This window comes from Scyliorhinus canicula, chromosome 5, assembly GCF_902713615.1.
Source record: "Scyliorhinus canicula chromosome 5, sScyCan1.1, whole genome shotgun sequence".
NCBI lineage: Eukaryota > Metazoa > Chordata > Chondrichthyes > Carcharhiniformes > Scyliorhinidae > Scyliorhinus > Scyliorhinus canicula.
This window is the reverse complement of record NC_052150.1, coordinates 46,328,567-46,356,204: the sequence shown is the minus strand read 5'-3', so window position 1 is coordinate 46,356,204 and position 27,638 is coordinate 46,328,567. Positions and strand designations below refer to the sequence as shown.

At 42.6% G+C, this 27,638-nt stretch overlaps 1 protein-coding gene across 1 annotated transcript in view; it reads right to left on the bottom strand.

Moving 5' to 3' along the window:
• The window catches only part of kif13a (kinesin family member 13A), a 350,954-nt gene that overhangs the window by 130,250 nt on the left and 193,066 nt on the right, over positions 1–27,638 (bottom strand). Inside the window, 3 exon segments of the mRNA XM_038796988.1 lie at positions 1,284–1,396; positions 1,527–1,661; positions 13,385–13,472. Coding sequence (XP_038652916.1) covers positions 1,284–1,396; positions 1,527–1,661; positions 13,385–13,472 — 336 coding nt within the window.

The window sequence follows — 27,638 nt, the reverse complement described above, 5'->3', positions numbered from 1 at the left end:
AAATCTCATGTCTAATGTTAGGCAATGAAGTGCTTTCAAAGAGATCTTTCACCGTATGAAAGTGGATGAAGAAAAAGGCAGTACAAGTTTTACAACTATAGTGCATAACCAATGTCCTTTGTTTATATTGTGCTGTGAGGAATCTGTTGTACATATTAGTAACCTACACAGCCTTACAAGAAGCAAGACTGTCCACCTCAACTATAATAATAATCTTCATTGTCACAAGTAGGCTTGCATTAACACTGCAATGAAGTTACTGTGAAAAGCCTCTAGTCGCCACATTCCGGCGCCTGTTCGGGTACACGGAGGGAGAATTCAGAATGTCCAAACTACCTAACTGCACATGTTTCGGGACTTGTGGGAGTAAATCGGAGCACCTGGAAGAAACCCACGCAGACACAAGAGGGAACTATTATAGATTTCATGTACAGTACATAACAGCTTCCTGCCTGATTAAACAAAAAATCCACGTGAACAGGTTTTTCGGATCAACACAATGTCTACGAAAATAAAAAGTTTCATCATCGGCATCAACTATTACTGTGATGTCTCATGGATAAAGTTCATATGGGACCTGCATATCACTGAATCACAAGAAACCACCCAAGAACAACATTTTTATCATGCTGCTAAAAGCTGCTACGATGACTAGTTCTGTTGTGAGGCATTAATTTAAATTCAACCTCCTTGGAGCAAATGTTAAGACTCCACTTTGAGTATGGATCACGATATCAAGGAATGATATAAACCCCAGTATGCTTCACAACAAACAATTTATTTTTGTTGTGTGGGAAAACATGGCAGTGAATTTGTGGCAATGGTCTGTACAAATAAATGGCTAATGGCCCTTCGTTTTTTCTAATGTTGGTTGAGGGAGAAAGTTTGGACAAAAGAAGTGTTTACTGCTATTCTTCAAAAAGCATCATGAGATTAATTACAGCCACCTGTAAAAGCAGAGAGGGCCTCAATTTAATATTGCATCCAAAAGAAGACATCGTTGACAAAGCAGCACTCCATCAGTACTGCACTCAAAAGGCAGTTTAGATTGTGCACTCTTTTCTCGAGTGGGTTACACCTTTTGACAAAGTTAGCACGTGGCCGATCCAGGCGCAAATAGTCTAGCTTGGCATGCATTACTTTGGAAATATATATCCCGATGAAGACCTTCACCCTTGATAAAGTCAGATAATTTTTTGATTATAGGTAATGTCATATAATTTCTGATCAGAAAATGACTCATTTATCTGTACTGAAGTTACACTGTTTCTTTAACTTCTCACTTGTTAATGTTACTGCCCTCCTTCAACCGTTCTCCTGCAGCTCCCGTCTTAGAAACTCTCTCACTTCCGGCCAGATCCACGAGGCTCAGTTTACTCACTTTCTCCCCAGATGTCTAAAAGTAACCAAATAAGAGGCACATCAAATTTGCACAAAATGCAAACACAAAACAATTTTAGAGCATCGTGGCAATCACACCAGACGACATGGTTCCTAGTGTCACAGGAAATGGGATACAGACTTACGGCACTTTGGTGATCATAAAGTGTCTGAGTTAAAATAATGCTGAATACAGCATGTGAGCGGCTGCTTTCTTCATTCATGTTGGTGGCAGCAACTGTTCGCGATTTATTTCCTTCTGACATTAAGGATTCAATATCCTGCAATATACAACAAATAAAATTAAACCATAATAAGCACGTCATTATCTGCAGTTTCAACATGACTTTTTGACAAATTTTAGTTCAAAGTATTCAGGATTACTTAAATTTTCAAACCCCACCCCACCCCACAGGCACAGTAGCAAAAGATCAAAAACAAAAGTAAATGCAAATACAATATTCAAAATAAAAAAGTGTGGGTTGTGGATGATAACCAGGCTCAATTTGTCCAAAACGCAGACACGGGGTGAATGTGCAAACCAGTCCTTTAGGGTCCTCGGCGCCATGAGGCAACTGTGCTAACCACTGCGCCACCGGGCTGCCCTCATGAGGCCCCGTATTTAACCGGTGTTGCGTTAGATAGCGTTGTGTTTCCCGGCGATGCGAGCATTGGATAACACGCAGTTAAATGCGTCCGCTATGGGACTCTGTTCCCATTTAGTTAGATTGGACCCCTTACCAACTTGCACTACTACTTTTAAGTATGTGCGCATTTGAATATCAAGGTCTCTCATCTCATTTACCATTTTCAAAAAGTTGAATTTATAGCAAAATTAACACAGTAGCTCTCACAGTGCACCATTTCACTGCATTGAGCCCCAGCTGCCACGCTTCTTCTCATGCCACAATCCTATTTCATCCTGAATGCTACAGCCGCCTCCATCACCATCTACCACGTTGTCAAGTTTTGTATTATATGAAAACTTTATAATGCCAGTCCCAACACCTGAATCTCAGTCGTTCATTAAATTTAAACCGAGCAAAAGATCCAAAAGAGACCTCTTGATCTCAAGGGGTTGTGGGAGGCTGCAAAGAAAGGCAGAGATACGGCCATGGAGGGATCTGAACACAAGGAATAAAATTTCAAAGTCGAGTTGTTGTTGGACCAGGGGCCTAAGCAGGCTGGCAAACATACGGATGCTAGGCAGCACGGTGGTTAGCATTGCTGCCTCACGGCGCTGAGGACCCTGGTTCGATCCTGGCCCCAGGTCACTGTCCATGTGGAGTTTGCACATTCTTCCCGTGTCTGTATAAGTCTCACCCCCACAACCCAAAGATGTGTAGGGTAGGTGAATTGGCCATGCTAAATTGTCCCTTACTTGGAAAAAAAAATTGGGTACTCTAAATTTATTATTAAAAAAAAGATCTGTCAAGTATGAATTCCCTTTCATAAATCCATGCTGACTTTGTTGGATTATACCACTGCTTTCCAAATGCTGTCCATTGAAATCCTTGATAATGCACTCTAGCAACTTCCCTACTACCGACGTTAGACTCACTGGTCTATAGTTGCCTGTTTTCTCTCCACCTCCCTTTTTGAATAGCGGGTTTATGATATTTTTGCAATAATGTTAATAGAAGTTTTCTTTTTTTAAATTTAAATTGCATCGAGAACAGTTGGTAAGGCACACCAAGTTAATGTTTATTTCTCAGGAAATAATTCCAGGTGCTAATATATAGTTGAAGATAAGTACATTGCCATAATTATGTAGAAGATGATTAATTATAGATATGATTTTACCACCTAACAGTTGAAGTGTTTGACTTAATCAATAAAAAGGTAGCAGTGCTCCTGCAATAAGTCTGGCCTGTTGAATCTACCTGGACAGACACCCTATCATAATCTTCCCACCTGAAGAGCAAATTCATTTCCTGTATGGGTAGTTGTAGACGGGCTGGGGAGCAAAAAAGAGGGAGGAATGGGGAAGTGTAACCAGCTTTATGCAGTACAACAGCAAAAATATTATTGTGGAAAAAGTGAATTTGTTGAATGAACTTCATTTTTTCAAAAAATAGAAATAACTCCCTAAATAAAGTATTCGCTCATTAAATAAGACCTCAAGATGGGAATGCACTGCATTAACTCTATGGCAGTTTGGGCCAAGCCAAGTACAAATTTCAAAACCTACAACCTCACAACCAAGGTTATACCAAATTTTAGATATTGCCGAATTTCAGGTCAGGCAGCTTGGGCCATGGATGGTTCAGGACCAAGCCAGGTTGGGCGAGGTCAAGGCTTGCTTGGAGCGTGGAAATCGACTGGCATAAACTGACAACGCGGATAAATTGTACAGCGCAAGATAGCAACAAGGCAAATTGACCTGTTAAATGTTTAAAAATTTTATTCAATTAAAATTGATGCACTGAATATTTTCAAAATGTTCGGTTGATAGGCAACTCTGGTTTTTGGGCAGCTTGTTCTGAAACATTGTACCTGTACACTTGGATTCTGCTATGATTACAGACAATTGTAATGTTGTAATGGCAAAAGGAACTATTCTGACTAGGCAGCTCTTTTGGGGCCATGAAGGAACTTTATCTGGCGCCTTTCTGTTAAAGCAGATACTAAGAAAATTCCCTTTAACACAATGTTAGTTTGCTTACTCAACAGCTTCAATAACTTTCTTTTTTTTTGAAGGTCACAAGGTACAGTTCAGTCTAAAATTACAATTTACAAGTAACTGCACCAGACCATGTTTCACTGCTTTAAGTTGTGTAACATGCTAGTATTTATCCTTCAATCGACTTCACATAAAAGTATGGTGACCTATAGTTTTGAGCCCGAATAAAATTGGACATCCTATATTAAAGAATTGGGCACTTTAAATTAAACTAGTCGGCTCCAGTAAATAGCTTGCTGGGAATTTGGACTTGGCCAAGTTCGACCACACAGAACTCGGACAACTGCCTGGGCATGTCTGGACCTGCCCTGTCAATTGCCCATCAAGAGATCATTACACCCTATTGATATGCTTCGGTCTATTGTCTGCAGCCTAGATTGAGCCAGGCTCCTGGGCACCCAGAGTTCCTGCTGTTACCTTATTTGGCAAGGGGTATGTGCAGGCCACACTATCAAAAATGGACACATGGGGCTGGCCCAGGTGTCCTCGCAACAGGCCATCAACCGGACCATTGGGTACTGGGACCCGGTTGCGAGGCCACATTGGCAGGAGGCCAAGGAAAGTGGCAAAAGGGCGTGAAGGAGAATGGGATAAAAATCGACACTTGGGGCATATCGATAGCGAAGACTCGATGTGGAAGGTGGCCTTAACCATCCGAAGACTGAGGAAGGAAAGAGAAGGAAGGAAGGAAGAAGCTGCCAGTGAGACCCACCTTCGTGACGACCCAGCTACTCTTCAACCAGACCATCTTTGTGGGATGTGTAACCAAATCTTGTTTCTTGTATGTATACTTGGGTTAATTTACAGGTTAACTTTATTTCATAAAGAATGTTGAACTTGTATTTGCGTTCCCCTTGATCTCCTCACTATTAAAAGACACCTAGCTAAAACCTTTGAGTAAGTTAACCTGGTTGAAAGTTTCTGAATTGGACAGATACAACAGCAGATTATTTGGTCATTATCACATTGCTGTTTGTGGGACAAAGTGCACAAATTGGCGGCTGTGATTTCTATATTGCAACAATGACGACACTTCAAAACTATGTTGGGCTGTTCCAAGGTAATGAAAAATGCTTAATAAAAGCATCTCTTTCTTTATGAAATGGACAGAAAACTACAGAGTGGAAAATCTCTAATCTGTGGACAGAATCAGTACAAGAGAAAGACTGCTTTGCTCAGATAAACACAGCATTATTGCTGCCACAGTTAGCAACACTTGGGAGGGGACTGGTTGAATCCAAGTTCAGCGCATTCACTGTAAACTCACAATTCATTGCAGATTCTGAACTTCGTGCATATCCTCAACACATGTTTTAGTAAAAAATGGACATTTTCTTATCTTTAAAGAAAAGGTGAATTTGTTAAATGGAGTTGGCCCAACTAAATTCAGAGTATGGGCTCCCTTATCTAAAGGAGCTGAGCACCCAATAATATATTTACTTTGTTCATCCTGATTAAAATCTACTGAGAGCATTTTAAGTGCACCACCATAAAAACAGAAAGGATTTTTCAGTGCTAAGTGTCAGGAAAAGGAACTAAAAAAAGATAACCTTTGTAAAGTTCTGTTAACAAATAGCCCAGTTCTTTCTGCTGTTTTCTGGTTGCTTGCATATTTCAAATTACTTCACCATTAGTGGCCGTGTCTTTAACTGTTAAGCCTTCAGCCCTTGGAATTAACTCCCTAAACCACGGGTCTCTCTAAATCCCTCTCCCCCTTTAAGCTAAAACACTGGCATATACCCAAAAATGTGGAGAATTACCCAGGCGCATCTGGTCCACAAAAAGCAGGGCAAATGCAATCTGGCCAATAACCTCCACGTTAGCTTCCTCTCGATCATCCGCAAAGTGATAGAAGGCGTTGTCAACAGTGTTAACAAGCAGCACTTACACAGCTGTAACCTGCTCAGTCTCCTTTCAGCCAGGCCAACTCAGCTCGTGACCTCATTACAACTTGATGCACACATGGGCAAAAGAGCTGAACTCAGCGTGTGAGGAGAGTGTGACTGCGCTTGACACCAAGACCGCATTTGATTAAGAGTGGCATCAAGGAATCCTGGCAAAAATGAAGTCAATTGGAAAAACTCTCCACTGTTTGGAGTCATACCTAACACAAAGGAAGATGGTTGCGGTTGTTGGAGGTCAACCATCTCAGTCCTGGGACATTGCTGCAGGAGCTCTACAGGGCCAAGGTCCAAATATCTTCAGCTGCTTCACCAAGGACTTTCCTTCCATCACAAGGTCAGAAATCATGTTGATTTCACAATGTTCAATACTTTTCACAATGCCCTGGGGCTTTTCACAGTAACTTCATTTGAAGCCTACTTGTGACAATAAGCGATTTTCATTTCATATACTGAGGCCGGACGTGCCAAGATGCAGCAGGAACTGGACAACATTCAGATTTGTGCTGATAAGGGCAGACAAGACTGGCACCACACAAGTGCCAGACAATGACCATCCCCAACAAGAGAAAATCTAACCATCTCTGTTTTCATTCAATGACATTACATTTGCTGAATCCCCTGGTAACAACATCTGGGAGCTACCATTGACCAGAAACCAAACCAGATCAGCTGTATAAATGCTACAAGATGCTACAATACTACTAAGTGGTTACAAGAACAGGTCAGAGACTGGGCAGAGGCAACTAACTCAACTAGTCTCCCCAAGGCCGACTGCAAGTCAAGAATGTGATGGAATACTCTCCATTTGCCTGGATGAGTACAGCTCCAACAACGCTCAACAACATCCAGGATGAAACAGTCCACTTGATTGGCACCCCATCCACCACTTTAAATATTCACTCCCTCCCCCACCACAACACAATGGCAGCAGCGTGTAAAATATACAAAATGCACAGCAAAACTCACCAAGACTCCTTTGACAACACCTTCCAAGCCCACAACCTCTGCCACCTAGAAGGGAATTGCCTGCAGAGAAATAGGAACACCACTGCCTGCAAATTTCCCTCCAAGCCACACACCATCTTGACTTATATCACTGTTCTTCACTTCTGTGTTATCAAAATCCGGGAACTCCCTTCTCAGCAGCCCTGTGGGTCTACATGCACTAAATGGACAGCAGCTCAAGGAGGCAGCTAACCACTCAGAGGCAATTAGGGATGGGCAACAAATGTTGGCCTTGCCAGCGACGCAGACATCCCGTGAAAGAATAAAAACACACTCATCTAAACTCTAATGCAGATTTTGGTTACCTGTCCTAATATTTCAGGTGGCGCAATGCCAAATTTAGGTACTGCTCTTCTGAAGTATAGTCAGAAGTCTTGCAACACCAGGTTAAAGTCCAACAGGTTTGTTTGGAATCACGAGCTTTCGGAGCGCAGCTCCTTCATCAGGTGAGTGAAGTATTTTAGGGCTATATTATGATGTTAAATGGTACAAATAAATACCAGCCGCTGTTGCTGAAATTTCATCAGACATTTGTGACAAAAGAAACAGACCAAAACCATGTGCATTAAGCCATTAAGTGGCACCTTCGAAAGGCCAGGCATTTACACAGAAGAGAAAGACTGAAGCCGAGGAAGAATAAAACCAGTCTGCTGACATGTTAAAGACTATTTACAAACCAGAACACAGATGCCTGAGAGCATGCCAGTTGTTCACTTCTTTGGTTGCATCTTTTTATTTTGCTGCCTTAATTATTAAAAAAATTGCAGTCATAAGTGATCAAATTTATTGCATGTTTCTCAAACAATTAAAGGAATTTTCAACTTCAAAACAGTTCAAGCTCAATGGCGGAAGAAGAAAACTTAATGAGGACAATCATTTGTCTGCTCAATAATTAGGCAGATCAGCACTAATCCATGTCTGGCAAAAAGCCCGGCGACATGAATTTTGAAACAAATCACTGTGTACGTATCAGCATTTCTAAACCTAGCCCAATATCTTGGCACAGTATTTATTCCAAATAGCTGCTGGTGTCGTTACTTCAAATGTATGTTGGAACAACAAGGACCAATATAAAGCCTTTTGGATTCTGTTGGTTTCTAATACAACCCAAATCCATCATTGATGTCACCCATAAACACGTTATAGAATTACATAGAATAGACAGCACAGAAATAGGCTACTTGGTCCAACCTGTCTATTGCATCTTTTATGCTCCACATGAGCTTCCTCCCATCATAAAACCATAAGACGTACGAGCAGAAGTAGGCCATTCGAGTGTGCTCTACTATTCAATGAGATCATAACTGATCAGATATGATAATCTTCAAGTCCACTTTCCCGGCTTATCCCGATAACTATTGATCCCTTACTGATTAACAATCTGTCCATCTCAGCCTCGAATATACTTAACCATCCAGCTTCTACAGCCCTCTGTTGTAAAGAATTCCACAGATTCACTGCCCTCCGAGATAAGACATTCCTCATCATCTCTGTCTTAAATGGGCAACCTTTCCTCTGAAATTATGCACTCTGGTCCTCGAAACCCCCCACAAGAGAAGCAATCTCTCAGCATCTACCATGTTAAGCCCCTGAAAATTCTATCTGTCTCAATAAAGTTCCCTCTCATTCTTCTAAACTCCAATGAGTACAGACCTATTCAACCACTCCTATGCCTCCATGCCTGGGATCAACCAAGTGAACCTTCTCTGGACTGCCTCCAATGCTCATATATTGTTCCTTAAACAAGGGGACCAAAACTGTTCACACAATATATGAGTAGTTTTAGCAAGACTTCCCTATTTTTATACTCCATTCCTTTCGAAATAAAGGGCAACAGTCTGCTTGCCTTCCCAATTACCTGGACTAGCATGCTAGTTTTTTGTGATTCATGTACGGGGACCCCCAAATCCCTCTGTGCTGCACCTTTCTGCAGTCTTTCTCCATTTAAATTCAGCTCCTATATTATTCCTACCGAAGTGCATACCTTCACATTCTCCTACATTATATACCATCTGCCATGTTTTTGCCCACTCACTTAACCTGTCTATATCCCTCTCGAAATTCTTTGGTATATCCTCACCACTTGCTTTCCCACCTATTTTTGTGTCAATCTGCAAATTTGGCAACAGTACATTTACTGCCCTCATCCAAGTCATTAATATATAATATAACTAATTGTGGCCCCAGCACTGATCCCCTTTGGCATTCCACTAGTTAGTTTGTCACCTTAAAAGCGGGTCTCTTCTCCCAACTCTCTGTCGTGTATTAGTTAGCTAATCCTCTATCCATGCTAATATACTACCCCCAACACTATGGGCTCTTATTAAGTAGCCTTCTGTACGGTACCTTATCAATGCTTTTTGGAAATTGAAGTATATTACTGGTTCCCCTCTATCTATCTTGCTAGTTACCATCTCAAAGAATTTTAAAAGTTTGCCAGGCACGATTTCCTCTTCATTGAAGCCATGCTGATTCTGCTTGATTATATTATGTACTTCTAAATGCTCTGCTATTACATGCTTTATAATGGACTCTAATATATTCCCAGTGACAGATGTTAAGCTTACCGGTCTATCGTTACTTTTTGTTTTCTCTCCTTCCCTTTTTGAATAAGAGTGTTACACTGGCAGTTTTCTAATCCTCTGGATCTCTCCTAAATTTCAAGATTCTTGGAAGATTACTATCCACTATCTCTGCAGCTAATTCCTTTGATATCTTAGGATGCAACCATCGGGCTCAGTGGACCTATTTGCCTTGAGCCCAATCAGTTTCCCTCGTACCTTTTCTCTGGTGATAGTTGCTTCAATCTATTTCCTCTCCCTTTTGCCCCTTGATAATTTAGGATTTTAAGAACGTTATCAGTGCCTTCCACAAAGTATTTATATATTTTTATAAATTTAGCGTACCCAATAAATTTTTTCCCAATTAAGGGGCAATTGGGCATTGACAATCCACCCATCCTGCACATCTTTCGGGTTGTGGGGGCGAAACCCACACAGACAGGGGGAGAATGTGCAAACTCCACACCGACAGTGACCAGGGCCGGGATTCAAGCCAGGATCCTCAGCGCCGTAGGCAGCAGTCGGTGTCACCGTGCTGCCCCACAAAGTATTTATTTAACTCCTTTGTCGTTTCCTGGTTTCCCATTATTTTTTTCCCAGTCTCATTCTCTAAGGGGCCCATGTTCACTTTGGCCTCTATTTTCCTTATTATATATTTAAATCAAGCTCTCGCTGTCTATTTTTAGAATACTTGCTAGTTTGCCCTCATCATTTATCTTTTCCCTCTTGATTATTTTTTGATAATCTTTTGTTGGTTTTTAAATTTTCCCAATTCTCTGTCTTGCCACTAATCTTTGCTACATTAATACAATGCTTAATCTCCTTGGTCAACCATGGTTGATTTATCCCCTTCCTAGAATCCTTCTTTCTCACTGGGATACAACTTTGTTGTGAGTCATAAACTATTTTCATTAACGTCTGCCATTGTTGATCAACCGTCTTTTCTGCTAATCCCCTTTCCCAGGCCATTCCGGCCAACTCTGCCCTCTTTCCTTTCTAATTACCTTTACTTAAGTTCAGCAGTTGACCCAAGTTTCTCACTCTCAAACTGAATGCTAAATTCTACCTTATTATGGTCACTGTTTCCCAACGGATCGCTTACTCTGAGATTATTTGCTAAAACTGCCTCAATACACATTACCAGGCCCAAAATAGCTTGATCCACGGTTGGATCCACAACAAATTGTTCTGGAAACTGTCCCAAATACATTATGAATTCTTCCTCATGGCTGTCTCTGCCAATTTGATGTTCCCAATCTACATGAAGATTAAAGTAACCCATGATTAAAGTACTGCCTTATTTAACTTATCCTTATTATCTCCCAATTTATTATCCATCCTACAGCATAGCTACTGTTTGGGGGCCTATAGACTATTCTGACCAATGTCTTGTTCCCCATGTTATTTCTTACCTCCACCCAATCCAATATCATTTCTTGTTGTGAACTTATTCTCGTACTAACAAAGCTACCCAATGACCCTTTCCTTCCTATTTTGTCTTACGAAAAGTCACAGACCCTGAATATTTAGTTCCCAGCTTTGATCTCCTTGGAACCACGTCTCTGTAACGGCTATAAGATCACACCCATAAATCTGAATTTGCATCATTAATTAATTTATTTTGTGCCGAATATTATATGGATTTAAGTAAATAGCCATAAATTTTGCCGTTGAACCATTCCCACTCCCCCTTTGACGCTATTTGCTGCTTTTTAAAATGTTTGTACACTCTGTCACTTTCTGTCACACTGAGTATTATTACCTAAATAGTTGCCTTGCCATCCTACCACATCCTTCTGCTTTGTAAGCCTACATACCCCCTCTCCAGAATCATCTGCCCCTCTATTTAGTCTAAAGCCCACTGTACTTCCCTGGTAATGTGGTTTGCAAAAGTACTGGTCCCAGCACAGTTCAGATGTAGGCAGTCCCAACGGTACAGGCCACACTTTCCCCAGTACTGATGCAGTGCCCCACAAATTGAAATCCACTTCTCCCACGCCAGTCTTTGAGCCACAAATTCATCTCTTTAATTTTATGTACCCTATGCCAATTTGCACGAGGATTTAGTAATAATTCAGCAGATGATAACCTTGGAGGCTCTGTTGTTTAATTTAGTTCCTAACTCCTCAAACTCTCTTTGCAGAAGTTCTTTCCTTATTCTACCTGTGTTGTTGGCATCTACATGGACCATGACAATGGGGATCTTCCCTCCCACTGCAATTTCCTCTCCAGCCTGGAGCAGATGTCCACCGGGCAGGCAACACAACTGTCTGGACTCTTGCTTATTGCTACAGAGAACAGTGTCAATTCTCCTCATTCTCCTATCCCCTACTACCACTACATTCTTATGTGCTTCCCCCACTTGAGTGGCCTCCTGTACCATGGTGCCATGCCCAGGTAACTCATCCACCCTGCAGTCCCCACTCTCATCCAAACAAGCTGTAATATCCTCAACCCTATTGAAAAATTGCAGAGGATGACACTCCTGCTCTCTGGATCCCCTTACCTGCCTCAGCTGCAGTCACACCCTCCTGTCTCCAACCACTTTCCAAATCAGAATATTCTATCCCAAGGGGTGTGACCGCCTCTTGAAACAAAACATCCAGGTAACTTTCAGCCTCGCTGATGCATCGCAGTATCTGCAGCTCAGCGTCCAGCTCAATGACTGAGTGGAAGCTCCTCAAAACTCGAGAGCTGCAGACATTCTGAAGCCTTGACGCATCACCCGGTCTGCCATCCCTTTGAGCTTTAACTAATTACTTAATTATCTTATTCAATTATTTATTTTCTTTCAGGTTTATATTAACCGTATCACAAACTCCACAAACATTGGAAAATAAACCTTGACCACTAAGTGGATGTAAAGACCTGTTAAGTTACCCTGGAGTCTTTTTTTGAAAGAGAAAAAAAGAGCCCCAATCGCTTCATCCTTTCCTGATGGTTATAACTGCACAGTCCTGCTAACACCCTTGCAAATTTTTTTTTATCCCCTCATGGAGGACAGGTAAGTGGCAGGGGACGCAGGGTGGGAAGGCCAGCGAGGTCCAGAGGTCACCAGTCCCGAGAGGTGGGAGCTCAGAGTCAGAAGGAGACATCGGGTGAGGATAGCCCCCCACCGCCCTAAAGTGGCCATCAAGTGACCACTTTAAGGCCTTAAATGGGGCACGGGTGAGCTTCCCGTCCATGCAATTTGTCGCTCTTTCTCTCTTCTTCTCTCTCTTCCTCCCTCCCCCCCCCCCCCCCCCCCCCCCGGCCGGCTCAGAACATGTTTTGGGGGGGGGGGGGGGGGGGGGGGGGGGGCATAAAAGTTTGCCCGTTGCCTCCGGAAATAAGCCCCATTGTTCGGGTTGACTATTGTTATGGGCTTACTGAGTTCACAACTTTTGATAATCTGCTTTTGTTTGTACTCCCAGATCTGTTTGTTCCCCTGACATACATACACGTTTTTCAAACCTCCTTATTTTTCTTACCAAAATGTAATCCCTCACACGTGCCTCTGCTAAAATGCACTCATAAATGATACATTCAGCTACAAAGGAGGCTGAGAATTAAATGATTCTTTAAGTAAACATTCGATATTAAGCCAACAAGCCTGAAAGGATCAAGTTTTGTCATCTCAATTTTGAGGTGTTTAGCTGGTTGCGCAGAGCCATTTATTTGTACTGAAAAATGTAACAGATGTGGTGCAACTGAGATACTTCCTTCAAAAATCTGCAAACCGCAAAGGGAGCACTCATCACGGTTCTGTTTTTTTAAATAAAAAAAAACACAGAAATGCTGACTCTTTAAATTTACACATGAATCATTTAATATTCAGGCCAAAAAACATAATGTTCAATGCACATACTTACTTCAAAACAAGTAACAGCCAGCTGCGACAAGCCATCTACATAGGGGCCCAGCACTTTATGCTCTCTAACTTTCAGGGTGTGACGACTCCTAAGAAAGAAAATTATTTTAAAGTAGTTAACACGCTAAAATATTAATGTCATTTATATGCAAGAACAATGCAGAGTTCAGAAATTAAAGGCTAATAATTGTTTTGGAACAGTTATACGCAAGTACCAAGCTTTGGCAACTATAACAAACGGCTTTCACAACGTTTTCTTCTTGGGAGACATTTCTGCCCCAAATCGATGACTATGCTCAAGCCCATCGATTTATAGTTTTTATGGGAAAGGGGATAAAATGATGGCATGCAATTTCCAGTATAAATTCTGAATCCTCCATAAATAAAAACAGGAGTTTATCTGGGTTCAGCCACTGTGAAGCCAATGCCTTATCTGAGCCACAGGTTCATCCTATTCATTCTCTCTCTCTCCTCCTCCCCCCCCCCCCCCCCCCCCCCCCCCCCCCCCAACCACCACCACACCCCCTCCCTTCCCCTCCCCTCAGCTTCATTCTGGGCACTGGGGAGAACAGAAAACTGGTGGTTTGGAAGACTTCAAAATGACTTAGCAAAGGCTACACATACTTTTAACAGTTCACAAGTCTGCCACGTAAAATTTGGGTACCTTATTGGGGGAAAGAACAAAGCGCAAAAGAGAAAAGGGGCTAGCAACTTCAGTCGGTGCTTCGGAGGTCAACCGAATGCTGGATGCCACTGTGAAGTCAAATGCACTTCAAAGAGAGAAGCTAAGAGTGAGAGGCTCTACAAATAAACAAAGTGATGGGTGGAGTTTTGAGAATGTCTCAGATTGAATGATGATAAAATAGTACACGGTTATGTGAAAGATAGTCTAATCAGCTAGGGCTAAATGGATGTCCAGCATAGTTAATGCTCCTCCTCAGCCAGCTGGGAAATTCACTTGAAGCTGATCAATTTCCAGAAAAATTCTAAACAATATTCATAACAATTAAAAGCAAACGGTCAGCTATAGCTCCATTTCTATCTTCTGTGGACGCCAGCAAAATTCCTGGAGCTGACCAACTAAAATCACCCATGTCCATTTAATGTTGGCGACACTTGACCCTGCAAGCTGCTGAAAGTGTACAATGGAAACAGTGTGACACCCTCCATAGGGCATTTAGGGATGCAGTGAACAGTGTTTGTCCACAACCAATCAGATTGAAGGATTCTGAAATTAACTATGCATGGTCTGAACAAAGAAGTGCAAGTTAGAATCATGAATACAGTTATTTAATGCAAAAGACAGGGAAAGGAAGTTTGAGAAAGAGTGGGACAGGAAGAAAAATTTTAAAATATTCTGGTTAAACATCTTAAACGACAATTAAAACCTGAAGAAATGGGACACTATAGTTTATTTTCAGTGCCAGAGAGGTTGCATGGCAGTAATTAGTACTGGCCACACCAATAAAAGAGTACTTAAACTCAAAATGGGTTAATTTTGTGGCAAGTTTACTTAATCTCTACCATGCAAGTACAGCACTTCATGCCAGTCAATACATTTAAATGGCGAGGCAGACAGCAAGATGCTGATTTTTCAGAGTTGGTGGCAAATCAATGCATCTCCAACAGAAAATTCTTGATTTACAGATGTCATCACAAATCTGTCCTTGCCTGAAGTTACTGTGACATTTGCACATAAATAAGGGTGAGTGCTATTAGCCTCATCACTATTTTGACAGAAATGTTTGGGCCTGTGTGCATGCTGAATAAATGATCTTAGTTGATTCTGGCTGGTCCAGCTATATCAAATCAAATAATTTGAATTTGTAATTATCCGTGCTAAACTATGACAGAAGATCTGCATTCCTTTATCAGGAATGATTATTTTATCTCACAACATTTAGTAACCACCCACATACTAATAACCATCACATCTCAACTTAACTTAACATACAACTAGATACAGCAAAGCTCCATTCGCTACATAGGAGTGATTTCAATGCAGTAATAATACGGCTAAAAAAAAATTCCACCGACTTGTAAATGCTTCAGAACAACAATACTTAAATTACCACAGCAGATATGAAACTTTCAATATGAACACCCTATCATATATATATATAAATTCTAAGGTCGCTGCTTTAATCAGAATCACAGGATAGCTTCAGAATGAACAGTTTCACCACTCTGCAGATCAAACACAACAATTTTCACTCTACATTACGCCTTCCTGCCACCCAATGCACACAATATCTACCGAGGCAAAATTGAACAATTTGCCAAAATAAGCAGACTTCTTCCATAAATGAGATAGAGAAGGCCAAAGGAAGACCAAACCTCTGGCACCAAAGATTCAGATTTCCACAAAAAAACAGCAATATGCCTGAACTCTTGTATCAGATTAGAATACAGGGTTCAAATGTTACATTTGATGAAATTCTCCCCCTTGCCAAACCAGAAACGTAAACCAAATCCAATTTTTTGGAAAGTTACTTTGACATTTCAACCACGGATAATTCAGCAGGATAATTCAGTTTACATCAAACATCATTCAGCCATCATGTGTCAATCAACCTCATGATGATTGGGCTCAACCAGAGCTTTCTGGGAATGATCATATGGTTGTTTCTGGAATACTGCTGTGGGCAAATTGGTTACCACATTTCAAAAGGAATAAAATTTCAAAACAACTTCAATGGCTTTGTGATTTTCCAAGGTCAAAAATCCTGATCATATAAATTTCAAGGAAAGGGAATGAATATGCAAGAGATCAGTGCGAAATCGGCATCAAAGTGGATTTTCCGCCAGATCGCTGAATATGATTTTGGCGTCGGCAAGCAGAGAATCACACCTGTTTTTAGATGTTCCGCCCTCTCCAAAACGCCGTCATCGGTGAGTATGCTGCACGCCTTTGGGATGGCCTAATAAGGTCACCTGAAGGCCCTCCATCGATGCTTCGCCCCCAATGGGCTGACTTCCCGACAGCGTGGGACACGTGTGCTCTGTGGTTTTTGTCAACCTCGCGTGGCAGCTGCGGACTGTGTCCAGCACCGCCACAGTCCGTGGGGGGGGGGGGTGTTCCGCTGGCCAGGGGTGGTGGCGAGGGGGGGGGGGGGGGGGGTTACATGGACGCAGTATCTGGCAGGCTGGGTCCGCATGCGGCCGGCGTCATGTTGTGTAGGTTGTCGTCATGCGCGTGCACGGCCACGGAAATTCTCCGGCCGTTTCTGTCGGGAATGCCGGTGGTTTTACATGGCGCGGCTGCTAGCCCCTCACCAGGCAGAGCATTGGTGCGGGGGCACTGTCGACTTTTTCTTCCATGATGAGACACTTCCTCCGGACACAGCCTCAAAATTGCAGAACCCAGCCCCATATGTTAGGTGACATTGGGAACAATTAAGCAATCCAACACTATTAATGGTAGATTAAGTAAAGAGTTATTTCAAATTCTTAAATCTGTAACACTCTGGCCACTGGATGATAAATATCCCACAGCCAATTTCTGGAAGAGCTTGGGATTCAATAACTCATATCCCACCAAAATTATTCATTCATCCGTTGCTCTTTATAAAACGTTTTTAGACTGTCTGCCCTGCAATCAGTGCACTTTCAAGTTCATTGTCAACGACCTGAAATCATTTCAACCTCTGTTCATCAACACAAATCTTTCCTGTTCAAAGATTTCACTCCAGTTACTATATAGTCTCATCAGAAACTTATTTGTAGGGCAAAGAAAAGAGACAGCAATCTTTCTCCCTCTCCTATGGGTGAGGCCTGCACCGGGGCATGAACATGTTGCATGATACCCTATGCTTTCTTCAGGCAAAATCTGATTTGATTCGATTTGATTTATTGTCACATGTACCGAAGTACAGTGAAAAGTATTCTTCTGCAGCCGAGGGAATGTACGCAGTATGTACATAGTGGACAAATGATTAATCGACAGAGTACATTGACAAATGGTACATCGACAGTGATTGGTTACAGTGCGGGACAAGGGGCCAAACAAAGCAAATACATGAGCAGGAACAGCATAGGACGTCGTGAATAGTGTTCTTACAGGGAACAGATCAATCAGAGGGTGAGTCGTTGAACCAGTTTTTTAAAAAAAACTCTACATTTTAAAATGATTGGTTTATCACAAAATAACTCTGCTTGTCCAATTACAAACAAGTTTCAAGAATTGTGAAATTTCTCTCGCAGTATTGCTTCATTCACCTCAGAGGCTTGAGTATAAAATCCAGAATGATACTTGATTGCCATACGGAGGGTTTGCTGCACTATTGCAAGTGTCATGTTTCAGAAGAGACGTTGAACAGAGGCCGGATCTCGGGCGGCACGGTGATTAGCACTGATGCCTTACGCCGCCGAGGACCGGGCTCAATCATGGTCATTGTCCATTTGGAGTTTGCACATTCTCCCTGTGTCTGCGTGGGTCTCATGCCCACAACCCAAAGATGTGTAGGGTAGGTGGACTGGCCACACTAAATTGCCCATTAATTGGAAACCAATTTTAAAAGAAAAAAAAGAGGCCCGATCGCCTTCTTAAATGGATGCAAGAGATCCTGCAGCATTATTTCAAAGAGCAAGGGAACTCTTTTGATGACCTGGCCATTATTTAGATGTCAACCAATACCTTTCTGGTCATTGTCACATGGCTGGTTTTGGGGATTTGCTGTTTGCAAATCGGTTGCCACGTTTTCTACATTACAAAAGTAACAATGTTCTGAAGTGCTCAATTGAATGTAAAGAGCATTGACAGCCCCCATGGTCAAGAAAGTCACTAAATAAATGCAAGTCCACTCTGACATTACTTTTCCAAAATTCGTGTCTCTGGTGGAATCATTTAAAAAGAGGTTACCTCTGTAAACCAACCATGATTTTGCTGTCAAATGAAAAAATAATTTTTTCCATAGAAGACTGGAGAGGTTTGAAATTTGTTCAGAAAATAAGGTATGCTTTTCAGTTGATAAAGGTACAGCATACAGTAACACAATACTGATTTATACACATCAAGAATGTTCCCAATCTGTAACTTCAATAAATACTGGCCAGGACAAAGGTGACGTGCGCTACAATTTAAGGATTTTAATTGGATCACTTTGTGTGAATAGTTGAACAGTACTTGCCATGATGGTCGGGACCTGTATTTTTTCAGTAACCCAACCCAGAAGGTGATTCACTTGAAGATTGAAAATTAAACTATTTGAAGTAATTTGGCTACTGGTTTAAGTACAGCTCAGGTTATATTGGAGATTAATGGCTTTTAAACACAGGCCAGAGAGCTTACAAACTACAGTAACTGGTTCAATTTATTTTTAATTAAATGGAAATACTTTCAGTACACCATGAAACAAAGAAACTAGCATAACCCCTAAAAGATATTGTACAAAGCAGTTATAGATTTCTAAATATTCTTCCTTTCTCCTGAAAACACTTTGAAGTAGTCTTCAAATCTCACTACTGGTTGCAGTAAATACAGAAATGTGTTCAATTCACTTTCCTTAAATAAAAATGTGGCGATTGTTCCAAATCATTTCTTTTTTTAAATAAATTTAGAGTACCCAATTCATTTTTTTTTCCAATTAAGGGGCAATTTAGCGTGGCCAATCCACCTACCCTGCACATCTTTGGGTTGTGGGGGCGAAACCCACACAAACACAGAGAGAATGTACAAACTCCACACGGACAGTGACCCAGAGCCGGGATCGAATCTGGGACCATGGCACCGTGAGGCAGCAGGGCTAACCCACTGCGCCACCAGGCTGCCCGTTCCAAAACATTTCTAAGTGTGATATGGAGTTTCTAAGTGGTAGCAAGCGAGAACTGCCGCGAGCTTCCTGGTGAGACCGCCACCGGAATACAACATTAATTGTTCCACTTAAGGAGGTCCCACGCGCTTCATTCCTTAAATAAAGGCTCGCCAGCCGATTCGCCAGGACAGCAATCGCCAGCCCCCCCCCCCCCCCAGCTAACTGCAATCGCTCACTGGGCTAAATCGCTGGCTTTTAAAGCAGACCAAGCAGGCCTGCAGCACGGTTCGATTCCCGTACCAGCCTCCCCGGACAGGCGCCGGAATGTGGCGACTAGGGGCTTTTCACAGTAACTTCATTGACGCCTACTCGTGACAATAAGAGATTTTCATTTCATTTTCATTAACAAGGTAGAGCAGCACAGAAGCTGATGTAGCACAGCCAACCCCACTTAGCTAGGCCTTCCGACTGCCAGTCCCTTTGAAGAACTGCCCCGTAGATCCTCGGGGTCCTGTTCACCAATATAATAATAATAATCTTTATTGTCACAAGTAGGCTCACATTAACGCTGCAATGAAGTTACTGTGAAACTCCCCTAGTCGCCACACTATGGCGCCTGTTCGGGTACACTGAGGGCGAATTCAGAATGTCCAATTCCCCTAACCAGCATGTCTTTCGGGACTTGTGGGACGAAACTGGAGCACCCAGAGGAAACCCACACAGACACGGGGGGAACGTGCAGACTCTGCACAGACAGTGAACCAAGCGGGATTCAAACTGGGACCCTTGCGCTATGAAGCAACAGTGCTAACCACTGTGCTACCGTGCTGGGCCAGTAAACCCAAGTCCATCAGCCCCTGGACCTGGGGCATCCCGGTGATGGCAGAGAATCCTGCTGCCCGGGCATCTTGTTTGACTTGGTGCATGTCAAAGTCTATATAATTTTCTGCCCAAGCAACAGGGAATCCGTGACCTGTGAGCTGTAGCCTGAGAGATGCCACGCAGATCCCCATTCAAGCTCTGGAATGATCCCGAGGCAGAAACGTTCAGGACTGCGGCGACCTTGACGGCCACCAAGAGCGGGTGTCCTCCTCTTCCATGTGGTGCCAAGTCCAGGAGGACATGGCACAGATGCCGCACCATCTCCTTGTTAAGGTAGACCTCCTGCGGCATGCGCTGTCCGTCATTTGCTTTGAAGACCAGCGATGTCTGAACATCCAAGGCCGTTGCAGGCCTCCTTCATCTGGGTGTCACCCTGGCCTGATGGGTGGGCGGGTCTGGGCGTGGGACAGAACCCAGCACATGGTCCGCCGCCTCGAGCCTCTGTCGATGCTGTTGCCGTGTCCGGCGCCTGGCTGCCCGGCATGCCAACAGCAACACAAGGGCAAGTTCCGCGGGATCCATACCTTTCAATATCGGTAAGGAGTTGGGAGCGGCTGTGAGACTGACAAACACCAATATTTTCCACCCCAAGAGCTTCCATTCCCCCATTGATCCCTCCCACTCCTCCACACCCGGAGAGCCCTGCCCAAGCACACTTGACCGAAGCCGGGGGTTGGGGGGTCCCCCCACTCATTGAACTTCAGAGCCGTTACGTGGATTGTGTGCTGGTCCCCAAGCCATTGCACTCACCCACCCTCCAGCCATGGACATGTCCCTTGGGGCTGGGGTCCAGCCCCTGGTGTTCGGATGTTGGCTGCTGCACCTGTGGTGTTGCCTCCTGCAGTGCTCAGGCACAGTGTTCAGGCATTGCGGTCTGATTGGGATGCTAAATGGCCCGCCCACCCACGGAAATTCAAGTGTGAAGTGCTCACTCAACTACGATTGCCAATTACTTATTAGCAATCGCCTTCAGCCACATGGCCTGAGGCCACCGCAGTCACTGGGGGTTATGGCTGGTCGATGGAGCAGATGGACAGGGACTGGGGTTGGCCCCGAAATGGGTATGCACGATCCATGGGTCGTCATGCAGTCCCCCCCCCCCCCCCCCCCCCCAAGCTCCGATCCCCCCCATGGCAGACCACCCTAGCCAAGGGTGGACTGCCTCCCCTTCATAGCACCGGGGCAGCAAACCCAGTGCTAATTGCCTGTGAGCGAAGATGGCTGCTCACCTCCTCAGCTTCCCGCAGAAGCCCTTTCGCCAGTTTACATTTTTCAAAAGGAGTACTAATCGCTGCCAGCGTGACCACTTGCTGGGGAGGCCGCTGGTTCACGGGAGTCCATTGGATATGGGGTGGCTCCTGTTAATTGTATGGAAATCGGGCTTAAGTGGTGATTATTGTTTTCTTGCCACGCTACGGCGGGATCCCGATTTCATCTACAACAGCATGCCAGTTGCATCGCAAGCAGTTCGGCGCGGTTCTCGTTTTCGGCCTGTCACTCAAGGGCAAAAAGGCCACTGAATCACACCCTAAATGTGGTGATCTTTCTGTACCCCCTTGGCAAAAAAAGCAACAAAAACAGATTCAAAGTGTAAAATTAAAACTGCAAGGCCATGGTTGAAGAATGGCGTTTGGCAGGCATGACAATGTTAGGTCTCACTTGGGAAATTGCCGTATTTCATTCCGCAGCATCAAGAACCTCCAGCTTGATTATTATGACAGGTTCAAAAATACAACATGTTGCATGGTCTTAGAGCTATTTTTGTGCTGGGTTGTACATGCACCAAGTGTAGAAATGAATAAACCTCAATACGGTGATGATAGTTTGGGAGAATCAGGGAATAATCCCATGTTAAAACCATTAAATAATGACATGCTTAGATTAGCTTAAATAAACAAACTGAGAAGCAAACAGGACTACTGTACACGGCCCCACGTACTGTATGCTGACACGGAGGTCCATAAATAAATGGTCTGCATAAAGAACCCCTCCCCAGAGTTTAAAGGGTCAATTTCACACTTACCAATCCATCCGGAACACTGAAGCCCAGATCAGTATTTGGCCAACATCCTACTCCCAAGCTTCTCAGTCATTCTGTTATCTAGCATGTTCATTTCAATATGCACGTCCTCCATTCCATGGCCTCAACTTCAAGTCAGCCAAGGTGTTTCCAATGGGTTAAATCAACTGTATTCAAAGGACATCCCTGGGGACTTTGCAAGTCTGTGTCAGAAGCATAATGCTAAACTATACATAATAAGAAAATCCCAGAGATAACTTTACTGTTGTACTGACCTCCTGATTCATGCCTTTGAAAATAACACTGCATCCCAAGATGCAGCCGTTTGCAATTTCCCACCAAATAATCTCCTTTTCTATCATACTTTTGGATTCCTCACCACATAATCATGGACATACGTCAGATCTTGTTTTAATCTATGAGCGAAAACAGTCCCATTTTCTCCAGTAATCAAAACAGAAAATGCTGTAAATACTCAACTTCTGGCAACATCTGTAAAGGGAGAAAGAGAGCAAACATTTCATGTCTGTCGCCTTTCGTCAGATGGTTCTGATGAAAGGTCAAACATCTGAACGGTCACTCTATTGCTCTCTCCACAGATGTTGCCACACTGGCTGAGTTATTTCCAGCATTTTTTTGTTTTTATTTCAGAGTTTCAGCATCTGTAGTATTTTACTTCTATACCAGTTTCTTCTCTCCCTATTTATAAGTAAAGTCTCTCCTGCTCGAGAAGGACTTAGCAAGGACTTACGTTCTAACTGTGGCCCAAGTAAAGCTTTGTCCTACTTCAGTATTCCCTCTCTGCTCCAGTACTTGATACCCCCATTTTTAAAACATTGAATCAGCGTACAACTAATTATCACACGTGTAAAACATTTTGTATCTTTACTCCAAAGAGGGGTATCAAGCCTTGGCTTAGTGTTGGAACCCATCTGTGAATCACGAAGGTCATGTGTTCAAGCCTCACTCCAGAGACCTGAGCATATAATCTGAAGGAGTGCTGACTGTCAAGGTTCTGCCTTTTGGATGAGATGCTCAACTCTCATGAAGATGTAAAAGTATTTGAAGAACAGGAGGCGAGTTCTCGCAATGGCCTGGCCAATATTTGCATCCCCATTAACGTGACATAAATAAATTATCTGGTCATTTATCTCATTGCAGTTTTGGAACATTGTGGATCTTTACATTAATATTGAGAGTTGTTACAAATATGGATTTTAAAAGATTGTGCGTTGGGACTGCCTCTAATGTAAAGTGAAGGAATGAAGAGGGCCATGTGACCTGTTCAAATCTGCCTGACAACAAGCCTGGGTGGCTTGGTTGTTATGGAACAAGAGGGGTTGCAATCAAGAGATTTGCTGAGAAAGTGTCAGATGTTCACTCTATAAACAACAGCAAGAGCATCTGCGCTGACCGTGGGTCGACCATTAATCTCCAAGTCTCACAGACAGGAATATCACGTTTTATAAATATTTATCTTGAAGTGCCAATTTAATTCCAGGTTAGAATGTGTTAGAGGTTTAAGAATAACTAATTGGCATTTCTTCCTGAATACAAGGCTGATGTGATTCACCTTTCCATAGAGATAGGTTTTGGGAAGGTAAGAGTCCAGAGCAAGCCATTGCAGTATCAGATTACAGGATTTCCCAAGATATTATGGGACCTTACAGACCAAAGTAAGTCTGCATGAATCTAAAATAAAGAGAACACAAGGTAGAACACTAGTCCTGCAACTGAAACAGAGAAAATACTGACCCTTTAGTTCACCACACAGAACATGGGAGCTGGGATCTCGCACTCAGACTGAGTTTGTGAGAACTTAAAGGAGGATAGAAGATTCACCTAGCCTGGGTTAGAGAGAAGGAATCTCTCATATAACCTTCAGGGTGTAAATAGGTTCCGGGATTAGATGTTACCAAACTGGGGAAGTGAAATGGCTTAGTGTTGGAACCCATCTGTGAATCACGAAGGTCATGTGTTCAAGCCTCACTCCAGAGACCTGAGCATATAATCTGAAGGAGTGCTGACTGTCAAGGTTCTGTCTTTTGGATGAGATGCTCAACTCTCATGAAGATGTAAAAGTATTTGAAGAACAGCATGTCATTGAGAGCAGTGAATAGCTTTGGACTGGCTCAGGAGAATAAAGTGTCCAGCAAAGGGACAGCATTGAAGTATAAGCGTGTGGGCAATTTATGACAACTTAAGAGTTAAATGTGGAAACTTTTCTGTCGGTTAGAGTATGAGCTGTCCAACAAAATATCTAATGTTGCTTTAGTTTGTTACAGTAAAAGTCTTTACATCATCCTTTCACTCAGTCACTGAAAATTCAAGTATCTTATATTGTGAAGCACAGTCCGGATTTGGGAACTTTTTGAGAAGCAAGGTCAAGAGGCCTTATCCTTGCCCCATCCATCCCAACACCTGAACAACAAGGCTTGGTCAAAAGCTCAGACTCCAATAAAATGATTATCGCTGTTGACACAGCTGGGATAAACAAAAAGTGTACTGGATTGAGAGCTTAATTATGTGATAATAAATTGTTTTGTTCTGTGATCTCTTTTGTCAATGGCTCATGGTTTGCGTAAGATAAAGAGGTGTCAAATGCTTATAGCTCCTGTTATTGATATTTTAACTGTCAGTTTGATTGGTACTTTTATAGGGTTGGGCATCGACAGTAGTTGTTTGGAGACCGAATGAGGGACAAGTCGGGAATAAAATATTTCTGGAAGGAAATTGGCAGGGGGTACATTGCAAAATGTGAGATGGGGTAGTGAGAAAGAGAATGAAACACTTTTGGAGGAAGAGCAACTTTTGGTATTTTTATGTCAGGGTCTGCTGCTTCTTTTGACCTGGCTCCAGCTTATCCCTCCTCTTTCCACTCACCTCCCTAGATTTGTCCCATGCCATTGAATCGGTTATGCATTCTCCTTCAAAACAATCATCCCCATATGTGGAACCTACTTACAAGCAGAATTCCACGTGCATATAACCCACAGAAAAAGTCACTAACAAGAGGACTGCCAGATAACTAAAACTAGACTAGGAACAAGACCAAATATTCAAAGAAGCATGCCATTAAACTTAAAACATCTGGTGTAACTTTATGCCAAGTTATCTTCTAGCTCTGTTGGGACTAAAAATTTTATACAATTAGAATCACAACCTAATCCCACTTCCACTGAAAACTGCTGGAATGCCAGGCGCAATACCAAATCTAGCATGTGCAATTGCACTATGAACTGACACAAGAGGGTGTGGGATGTAGGTGGGGACATAGCAATACAGTCTGCTCTGGCCACCCACATTTTAAACACTGGTGCTGCTGCATTAATGATATTCAATTTATTATTTTATTAAATCATTTTGTTACTGGGCAAAATCTGCATGATTGTAGCAAGTAGCAGTTTTAATAGTCATTTTATTGTTTCATTAATCATTTAAAAAAGGGCAGAGTTTGACTTATGCCCTGTTCTGCTGCACATTTCCAGCACATTTTGTTTATGCTTCAGATTTTTAGAACAGTGATTTGCTTTAATTAATGAATACAATGAGTCACATATGCTACTGTATATACATGATACATATACACAAATACACACTGTTCATGTGCATACATTTTTGAAGATGGCAGGACATATTAGGAGGGTAGTTAGCAAAGCATATGGAATCTTTTATAAATAGAGGCATCAAGTACAAAGGCAGAAAAGTTATATTGAACCTTCATAAAGCTCGGTTAAACCACAACCAGAATAGCGTGTTCAGCTGGGGCCCTTGAAATGATGCACAAAAGATTTATCCGAATGGTTTCAGAGATTTTTTTTTTTTTTTTTTTTTATAAATTTAGAGTACCCAATTATTTTTTCCAATTAAGGGGCAATTTAGCGTGGCCAATCCACCTACCCTGCACATCTTTGGGTTGTGGGGGTGAAACCCACGCAGACACGGGGAGAATGTGCAAACTCCACACGGACAGTGACCCAGAGCCGGGATTCGAACCCTGGTCCTCAGCGCCGTAGGCAGCAATGCTAACCACTGTGCCACCGTGCTGCCCCATGGTTTCAGAGATGAGGAATTTTCTCCAAGGTTATGTTGGAGAAGCAGGGTTGTTTCCCTTGAAGAAAAGGAGGTTGGTGGGTTTCGCCCCCACAACCCAAAAATGTGCAGAGTAGGTGGATTGGCCACGCTAAATTGCCCCTTAATAGAAAAAATAATTGGGTAATCTAAATTTATAAAAAAAAAGAAAAGAAAAGGAGGTTGAAGGAAGGGTTGATAGGGGAGCACAAGGTTATGACAGTTTTAGATAAGGTACATTATCTAATTTTTAGACATTATGGTGGCACAAGAACCAGGGGACACAGATTTACGTTTTTGGGCAAGATATACAGGAGGGGTGTGAGGAAGAATGTTTTTGTGCAGCAAGTGGTGTTGACCAGGAACTCGCTGCCCACAAGGGTGGTGGAAGCAGAAATTATGAATCATATCAAAAGAAAATAAGATGGACAATTAAGAGAAATGAACTTGCAGGGCTGTAGGGATAGAATATGAGAATGGGACTGACTGGATTGTTCTGCAGAGAAATGCTGCAGACTTTAAAGACTGTAGAGCTTCTTAGTGCTTTCTCATTGTAGGTCTTTATTGAGCTCATCTCCAAGAGGGCAGCTTACAGAGCTGAGGGCCTTATGGCAGAGGTTATTGGACTATGGCAAGCCAGATGGAATATGTGGCCTGTTACATTTCAAGATCAAAATGTGCCAGTTTTCACACAGAACAAGAGATGCAATCATCCCCCTTTTCCTAACAAACAAAAGGCAGGCATTTATGCACAATCATGTGTAACTATGAGTTACCCATGTTACCCATTATACTGTACTCAGCTCTGGCATTAGTTTGGCAGTCTTGTCAAAATACAGTTTAGATTTCTGCCATTTCAGCATGATTTTTTCACTCATGCTTGTTATTACTTCTGATTTCGGTTTCTTTAGTATTGGAAGAGCAGTCTGGGTGTAGTGTGACTTTAGCCTTTGGACTACACTACTTTCCATACCTCAGATGGCATGTTTCTCTACTCAAGGGTTACCGTTTACATCTGTGCTAGATTTGCTCAATTTCTTGATCATTCCTTTGGCAATTTTCACTGCCACCTCAGCCTTTCTATTCAGCTGAGGTAGTGCAGAGATGCTGTGTATCGTTGAATTTTCCAATCATTCGTGAAACTGCCGAATTTATCACTCGTGAACGGAGGGCCACTTTCACTCAATGTCTGGACTGCTATAACAACGGAAATGTGCTTTCAGGCATTCTAAAATTTCTCCAGTCACTGTTGAAGACAGCTGGTCTAACTCCCAGTGGTCAGAATTGTTGTCTAAAGTGACAAGGTAAACAGTGCATGCTACAGTGAAAAGGTCTATACCCAGCTTTATCTATGGCCTGTGTGGCAGGTCGTACGTCAATAGCTCTCTAGCTTATTTAACCTGGCACTCATTACAAACATTGCATTGGCCAATGCGGTCTTTCATTTCATGGCTCTTGTTTGGCCAGTACAACTTTTCTCAGACTTGATTCAATTCCTTGATGGATGCGTTTCAGCATCTCTCCTCTCA